We start from the raw sequence: 8,353 nt of genomic DNA on the forward strand, positions 1-8,353 counted from the left end.
TGCATGTTCAAAAATATTTATTACTATTTTACATCATCATTGCGAGACAAAACTAAATAAAACAAAGGCGAACATACGTGAGATAAATAAGGTCCTTACAGTAATGTTAGTTCATGTTTTATGTTCATGTATCATGGTCCTATGGTCGTCAGACGCTGGCCAGACACAGCGTGGCGTTGGTGCCCCCGAACCCGAAGGAGTTGGTGAGGGCCACGCGCCGGCCCGGGGCCCCCCACTGCTGGGCCCTGCAGGGGACATAGTTCAGGGGGAACTCGGGCTCCGTGCGGTCCAGGTTGAGCGTGGGCGGCAGGACGCCGTGGTAACAGGCCATGGCGGTGAAGGCCGCCTCCAGGGCCCCGGCCGCCCCCAGGAGGTGGCCGGTGGCCCCCTTGACCGACGACACGGCCACGTTGCCGGCGTGCTCCCCGAACAGACGCTGCAGCGCTGCGTTCTCGGCGGCGTCGCCCAGCGGCGTGGAGGTGGCGTGGGCGTTGACGTACGTCACGTCCGTGGGCAGCAGGCCGGCGTTCCTGAGGGCGGCGGACATGGACCTGAGGGAGGGGGGGGGACACTTTAGCAGACTGCCTGGGGGCCACTTCAGCACCACCCGGAACAACAACCAAACCGGAGTTGGAATCAGGCTTCAGGTTCGATTTCAAAATGTGGGGATCCCTCCCGGATGCACTGACCAATCGCAACACCCTCTGCATCGGGCCTAGAAATGAGGCCCCTCCCCTTTTCCCCCGGACCCCAGTTCCCAATTAACTGCACATGCACTTATCCCCCTTCTCCGGATTCTCAGTAGATTACAAGGTAAAGTACTGACATCTTAAACATTAGCAGATGTAGAGCAGTGAATTACTGTGATTTAAATCCACTCATCACCTTATTAATTAAACTTTTAAAATATAAACCACATGTGCTTATGAGAAGTTATTGTCTGTCAACCATCACTGGCTTGAGGTAGTTTGCATATGTGACAAACACAGTATCAAGCAAAGCAGCCGCATGTAATTAAAAACAACAACATGAAGATGGGACATGAATGAGCCAAATGACAATCACTTCTACTCAGACAATAAGCATGCATTCAACCTATTGACAACAGTACCACTGTGTGTGTGACTGTGGAATACATTTATAAAGCAGGCGTTGTTTGACTTTGACTATCGCATTAACAAGTTAACCATAACATACAAGTAGTTATAAGTTAAGTGGGAGATAGAATGCAGAGGGCTCCATTCTTTGTGGCCGTCATAAGCCCTCCCGCCTCTTCCTCTCAGGATGTGGTGAGCCAGGTATAGGATTACTCTATTTAGGGGCCAATTTCGAGTCAACAGAGTAATCAGGGTTCATCTCAGGGGTGCCAGACGGTGTAAGTGAGTGACTGAATGTCCCTCAGTATGTACGCCTCATTGACTGCTGTCCCCAACCTTTTGCCTTTACATGAGCCAGATAATGGCTTCCTTTAGGATATGGTACACACATTCATATGGAAGAAAAAGTTTAACTTTGATTGTGACATTAATTCCTTGGCCTTAACATGTAATTCAATTGAGAAAAATAATGAGGTCTGCTGGATATAGAGATGACAGCTTCAGCGGTATCAACGTTAGAGGTCAAAGGTCAACTTGGAACCGGCTTATTGAAACATGGGAAGAATGAAGGGGTTCCTTTCAGAGGGCGGCTATCAGGAGGGCTGATGAGTGACACGTGGGTTTCCCCTCGGAATGTGCTCCTTCATTGACTCTGCTTTTTTCAACACTGGTCACAGTCATGCAGGCAAAATAATGCTGATTCTCCATTAAAACCTCAGTAGTTTCCTACCATAATACTACATTTAGTGAACATTCAACACACCCAAGCGGCATTTAAGTTTAAAACGTTTGTCAGATGGGATGCATTTGGACCTTTAGCTATTCCTTTCCCTTGGATCCAGAGTTTGAGTGAGACAAGGATGTGGAGTATAACACCGACCTGAGCGCTCCGTCCCCGTCCTCGCTGGGGGAGGTGATGTGGAAGGCCTCCCCGGACAGTCCGTAGCCCAGGACCTCCGCGTAGATCCGCGCCCCTCTCCTCTCCGCGTGGCCCAGCTCCTCCAGCAGCATCACGCTGGCCCCCTCGCCCATCACGAAGCCCTCCCTCTCCGGATGAAACGGCCTGGAGGCCAGGTGGGGGGCGTGGTTCCACTTGGTGGCCAGGGCACGAGCCCGGGCGAAGCCTGCTAAGGCCAGAGGACACACGCAGGCCTCCGCCCCGCCGCACAGCATGGCGTCGGCATCACCGTGACCTATGAACCTGGCGGCGTCGCCGATGGCGTGGGCCCCTGTGGTGCACGCTGTCGACACGGCGTGGTTGGGCCCCTTCAAACGGTGCTTTATACTGATGTGACCTGCAGCCATGTTGACAAGGATGCGAGGCATGAAGAAGGGGCTTACTTTGGAGTAGCCCTTAGTTTGCAAGAGAATTGCAGTTCTACTTAACTCCTCCACGTCCACCATGGACATGCCCACGGCCACCCCTGTGTTCAGCTGTTCCTCTGGGGTTTGAGGTGACCACCCTGCGTCATCCAGGGCCAGCTGTGCTGCACCCAGAGCCATCACGATCCCTGGGGACATGGCCTTCCTTTCGAAGCGGGTCGTGAAACTGTCCTCGTCAAACTCTCCTTCCCCTTTTCCTCTGGGCACAAGTGCAGCCACTTTACATGGGATGGACTTGTATTCCTCCGGATCTAGGCCAACGATCCCACTCTCACCGTTGATCAGACGCTCCCAGGGCAGCGACGTGCCTGTCCCGAGAGGAGAGACCACCCCGATGCCAGTCACCACCACCCTCCTGCGGGGAGGACATGTGGAGCTGGGACGGCTCCAGACTTGGCTCGGACACACACACGACCTATTGTACACGTGAGTTCTGATGTGTTGGGAACGCAAGGGAAGCCTGGACAAACATGATAAACTGGACATATTTATCTGTCTCGGCGTCGAGTGGAAGGGAAGGGGATTAGACGATAAATTGACAACCAAACGATACAGTACCTGTCAGTCTCTCCAGTATGTCAGTCTACCCAGTCTGTCACTTTGTCACAGCGGGGATCTAGCGAGCTAACGTTAGGCAACCTCTGTTAACGCCTGTTTTAAAAGTTATTCTCTATAGTCAATCGTAGCGTAACGCAGATTAATGTTTCAGAGTAGGTGTATTTATTTAAAAGATCTCTAAAAATAAGAAGTTATTTTTAAATTTATGTATTTTTTATTTTGCAAGTTATTTTGTTCAGGCGCTATTGGGTCAGGACCAGGGCCAGGCCCCCTATGGAGGAGGAAGTCCGACTTTTTTTTTGGTCGACGTAACATCACAACTCTGTTTATTAAACTGAACCATGGCTGTGTCACCGGGAGTGCTGAGCCTCTCGGAGAACCCGGACCCGGAGTTCCTGGACGCCGCCAAACTGCTGCTCACCTACGCAGACAACATCTTAAGGTAAAGGTTGAAGAAGAGCTGTGCTGTGTGCTGATTGTCGGCCGAGCTGTCATCGTCTGGATATCAGACGTGATCAACGTGTGTCTCTGTGTCTCCTACAGGTATCCAAACGAAGACAAATACAAATCCATCCGCATAGGCAACGCCAAGTTTTCAACCAAACTGCTGCCGACTAAAGGCGCAGTGGAGTGCCTCTTCGAGATGGGTTTCGAGGAGGTACCGTCGCTAGATCTGGTTGCCAATATAAAGTCTGGATGTCCTATTCGATGCGCGCAGGATAACCACGAGCCTCGACACATAATGATCCTCTTTTTAGGGCGATACACACCTGGTTTTCCCGAGTTCCGCATCGGTTCACCAACTGAGACGCATAAGGGAGTCCATAGCTGCGGAGAAGGACCAGAGACTCGGTAGACCGTCTTCTCAGCATCCTCCTCCGACCACCACCACCAGCACAGCTTCAACAGCAGTGTCTGCTGCTACGCCTAGCCTGCCAAGCACCCCAGCTCCCTCAGCAGCATCCCCATTGGTATATGTTCTCAACTATGTTTTATATACATTTATTGCAGCTATTTGAAGATGCATGTTTGTTGTTAGAATCAATGTTTAACTTCCTTTCTTCGCAGGTGGGCAGCATGGGTTTCTTTTTGACTCTGCAGTCCAACTACCAACATGTCATGGTGTACGAAAGCCTGGAGCTCCAGCAGAAGGCCAGGAGCAAGCTCCCCTATGAAGAGCTCTCAGCAGCGGCTGTAGAGAAGTTAAACGTGGCTAAAGCAAGTGATCCAGGTACAACTAAACCGTTCTGGCTGTAGAGATTAAAGAATGGATGTTGGATGACCTGCATGACTCGGCATATACGGGCTGTGCTCCACCTTTTAGGCTGAATATCTTTTGTAAAGGAGTCCTTAAAACGGCTGGATGGTGCAGCCACATTGAAGACCTAGCTATAACATTGGAAAGTGGAAACATGTTATTCTGAGCCCTTTCAGTACCGAACTGAAATCTGTTAAATATCACACCCGACATGTTTCACTTTCACTTTCACTTTCACCTTCAATGCATACTAAGTAGTATAACAATAACATTTAAACAATTTCATACCTGGTTTTAAATATCCCCATGATTGAAGGTCGATTTTGCAAACTCGGCACAGTGGTAATAACATGCAGGGTATTTATAACTATTACTTTATGTTGTGTGTTTTTTTCTTTTGTTTAATTTCTTTAGAATGCAAGCTTGGAAAAGAGGACTTTCTGGTCATGGAGTTGCTGAGATGGTTCAAGAAGGAGTTCTTCTCCTGGGTGAACTGCTTGCCTTGTAGCCAGTGCGGCGGTGAAACAAAGACGGCGGGGTCCCTGAACCCGAGCGCTGAAGACACGCGCTGGGGGGCCCAGCGGGTGGAGAGCCACTATTGTCAGTCTTGCCATGTTGCTACTCGGTTTCCCAGGTGAGTCTCTGTGTTTACTGGACGGTCCAACACGAAAATAGTAGTCATTTAGGCAGCGGATACAGTGAACCCCTTGTCATCTGGAGCACAGCCACATACAGACCACTGTGGTTTATTATGGTTCAGGTACAACAACCCAGAAAAGTTGCTTGAAACCAGAAGAGGTCGCTGTGGAGAGTGGGCCAACTGCTTCACACTGTGTTGCCGAGCCGTGGGCCTGGAGGCCAGGTATATCTGGGACAGTACAGGTGAGGTTTCTCTTGGCATTACACATTTAGATCTTCAAAAGAAGATCAGGTTAGAAATAAAGGCGGTGTTGGATATCATCATTGGAAGTCATTCAAAAAATGTAATTGCCATGCACTCCAGGTTAAATAGTGTGTAAACGAAAGGGCAATCTCCTGGCTCCCCAGACCACGTGTGGACAGAAGTGTACTCATCGGCCCAGCGGCGCTGGCTGCACTGTGACCCGTGTGAGAACAGCTGTGACAAGCCTCTGATGTACGAGGTGGGCTGGGGGAAGAAGCTGTCCTATATTCTGGCTTTCTCCAAGGACGAGGTGAGAGCTGCCTCCCTCTCTGTATTACCACACCTCCAGCTAGATATAGTGGCCTGGGCTTTTGTCAATAGTCAAACATGTATTTGATGTACCTCTCTTGTTACCAGTCAACTTTATTTAGACAAGACATTTCATACACAAGGCAGACGTGCTCTGTGTTGCATATTAACTGAAGCCTGCTTATCCATGTTTTGTTTTGACTGACAGTTTTTTTATTCATACAATTGAGCCGTATATTGTCTGTCTAATCGAAGTCCTGATTCCAGCATATGATTGTACCCTGGGTGAGGCAGTAACCCCAGATGGGCCGTGTCTCTGGGCTTGCAGGTGGTGGATGTGACCTGGAGGTATTCCTGTAATCACCCAGACGTGCTGACCAGACGGACCAAGGTTCAAGAGGCCTGGCTGCTACGCACTATAAGCGGCCTCAATGTCACGGTACCTTTCATTACGATCGTTATTCAGTACAAAACATTTCTTAAGCCTTTAAACCACTTGTATAGAAGGGTTCCTAAATGTGCACGTGGCCTTCTACTGTAGCTGCACTACATGACACGATGTACATGTTAGTTCTTATTTTACCACATGAGGAAACTATCAAACTCATAATAACAGATCTATGGGCATTTATCAAGTCTAAACACGATCAATTCATGAATCTTCAATCACTAACTAACCTCCCAGTGTTGAGTCTCTTTGGGACGAGAAGCCTATTCATAAAGAGCTTGTGGTTTTTACTAAGGCGTGCTATTTCTGTAGCAACACCAACATAATCTGTAGAGATGTGGGTTCCTGTGTATGGAGTCAGCGAGTGCTGATTCCTCTGTGGTCGTGTGTTTACTGAAGAGGCAGCAAAGCGTGGGCCCAGAGAGGAAGAGGGAGCTGGTGAACCGGCTGCTCGTTGAGCTGGTGGAATTCATCTCGCCCAAGAAGCCCAAAGCGGGAGACCTTGGTGGCCGCGGATCCGGCTCGCTGGCCTGGAGGATAGCCAGGGGAGAGGTGGGCGCTCGGGAGGCCGTGCCCCAGGTACAGTACAAGTGTAAAAGAGGCCAGACACTAAAATACATTTTTGTAGAATCTAAATGGCACAAGAATTCAAATATTTATAACGTGACACGTTCAGCGGCCCAAATAAATATTTGGACAGTGATCAAGGCTTAGAAAAACACATCACAAACGGTGAAATGACTTCTGATGACACACAGCCACTGAATCAGCACTGACGGTGTTCACACGGTCCCCAGGTGGCAGAACACACGTTCACGCCCACAGACGTGGAGAAGAACAAGGGGCTGCTCCATGTGCGCTACTTTGCCAGCAGGGACCAGTACCAGCGCGTGTCCAACGGCGATGAGGTCATCCACGGCTGGGAGCGGGGCGTGTGGAGGAAGGACTGTGTCTTCAGGAAGGTGGAGAACGACTGGCAGATGGTGGGTCTCGTTTTGGAGCCGTGATCTTTCTTTCAACTGCATGTTTATTCAGCGGCAGGGATGTATATCGCAGTGTGAATGAATATCTATACGCATGCACACACACAAACACACACACACACACACACACACACACACACACACACACACACACACACACACACACACACACACACACACACACACACACACACACACACACACACCCCTTCTTTTATTGATAACGGCTGCTTGTGCTTTGGGTGCACAACATGTCGTCCCCAGGTGTACATCGCTAGGACAGAGGGGTCGCCTTGCGGGACGCTCAGCTGGAGGTTCGACTGCGCCGACGTGGGCGTGAAGATGAAGGCCGTTTCGGTCACCACACACAGCCAGACGTTCAACTCGGGGACGGTGGTGTGGAGGATGCGCTCAGGCCAGGCCGTTACCGAGTTCCTTGGAGGTATGGGGACGCTATAGCACCAGGACATGTGGACGACTTAAAACTGACCACTGTCGTCACTCAGCTGCTCTAATACTCGGCCTCGCTGGCCCATTACCTTCAACAAGGGCTTAAGCACTGCTCATTTTTATTGCCCTTGATTACATTTGGCAATTATGTTTTTTCTTTTTGCGTTGTCTGCATACACAGATGGGAGTCTGCAGTCATTCCCACTCTCCGGGTCTACGGAGCTTGTCATTGAAGCCGAACTCTGTGGCGGGGAAGGAGCGTTGTCATGGCAACACGCTCAGCTGTTCAGGCAGAGTTTGACCGAGACGGCGGAACCTTCCATTGAAATTCTCCTACATTTTGACGCTTGACGACGGGCGTTTCAGGACGGACTAGAGGAATGCAGATTTAGGATCCACACCATCCAGCTCCTTAAAGAAATAAATCTACACTAACCAGCCACCTAAAGAAATACATTTACAGTAAGCAGCTCCCCAAAGACATCTAGACTAACCAGCTCCCTAAATAACATTGGACTCCGCTCTGAGCAATGTGGGGTTGAAGGGGCTCTACCTTAAATGTGTTTCCTACTGTTGAAGTATAATATTTGGTTGTCATGACTCATTTCTCTGGCTAACAAGACAAATGAATAACCGATGTGGCATGGCTAAATAATACTACTTTTATGACAGCCACAAGACCCCCAAAAAATATTGAACCCCCTCTCAACTAGTCAAAATATCTCAGAGATTCTATCAGATATGTAAATCAAATGGTAAATATTTAAATATTCTATGTTATTTTTCTTCTTGTAATCTCATGTCACCTTTCTCAGAAATTGTGATTTGTATCCTTTTTTCCAAAAATTCCTATTCGGTTATGTCTAATGAAAGATTGGGATGATACTGTTTATTCTGTCACTACTGAAAATGCTGATCCTAATGATGGTATATGTGATTAAAAACAAATCTCTGCATTCGCCATAATAAAGATATTTTGACCAA

General features: G+C 49.0%; 2 protein-coding genes across 2 annotated transcripts; one reads left to right on the forward strand and one right to left on the reverse strand.

The window, feature by feature from the left end:
* On the reverse strand, window positions 1-3,130 carry oxsm (3-oxoacyl-ACP synthase, mitochondrial). Its single transcript, XM_030347292.1, has 2 exons — window positions 1,978-3,130; window positions 1-551 (listed from the first exon to the last, which is right to left on the reverse strand). Exons 1-2 carry the CDS (start codon window positions 2,964-2,966, stop codon window positions 149-151), a joined length of 1,392 nt encoding a protein of 463 aa, XP_030203152.1. The 5' UTR covers window positions 2,967-3,130; the 3' UTR covers window positions 1-148.
* Window positions 3,131-3,289: 159 nt separating this feature from the next.
* On the forward strand, window positions 3,290-8,353 carry ngly1 (N-glycanase 1). Its single transcript, XM_030347290.1, has 12 exons — window positions 3,290-3,480; window positions 3,582-3,696; window positions 3,797-4,009; window positions 4,107-4,269; window positions 4,711-4,930; window positions 5,057-5,178; window positions 5,344-5,489; window positions 5,817-5,927; window positions 6,336-6,515; window positions 6,734-6,919; window positions 7,184-7,361; window positions 7,551-8,353. The coding sequence occupies exons 1-12, from the start codon at window positions 3,380-3,382 to the stop codon at window positions 7,718-7,720; spliced, it is 1,905 nt and encodes a 634-aa protein (XP_030203150.1). The 5' UTR covers window positions 3,290-3,379; the 3' UTR covers window positions 7,721-8,353.

This window comes from Gadus morhua, chromosome 22 (assembly GCF_902167405.1).
Source record: "Gadus morhua chromosome 22, gadMor3.0, whole genome shotgun sequence".
Lineage (NCBI taxonomy): Eukaryota > Metazoa > Chordata > Actinopteri > Gadiformes > Gadidae > Gadus > Gadus morhua.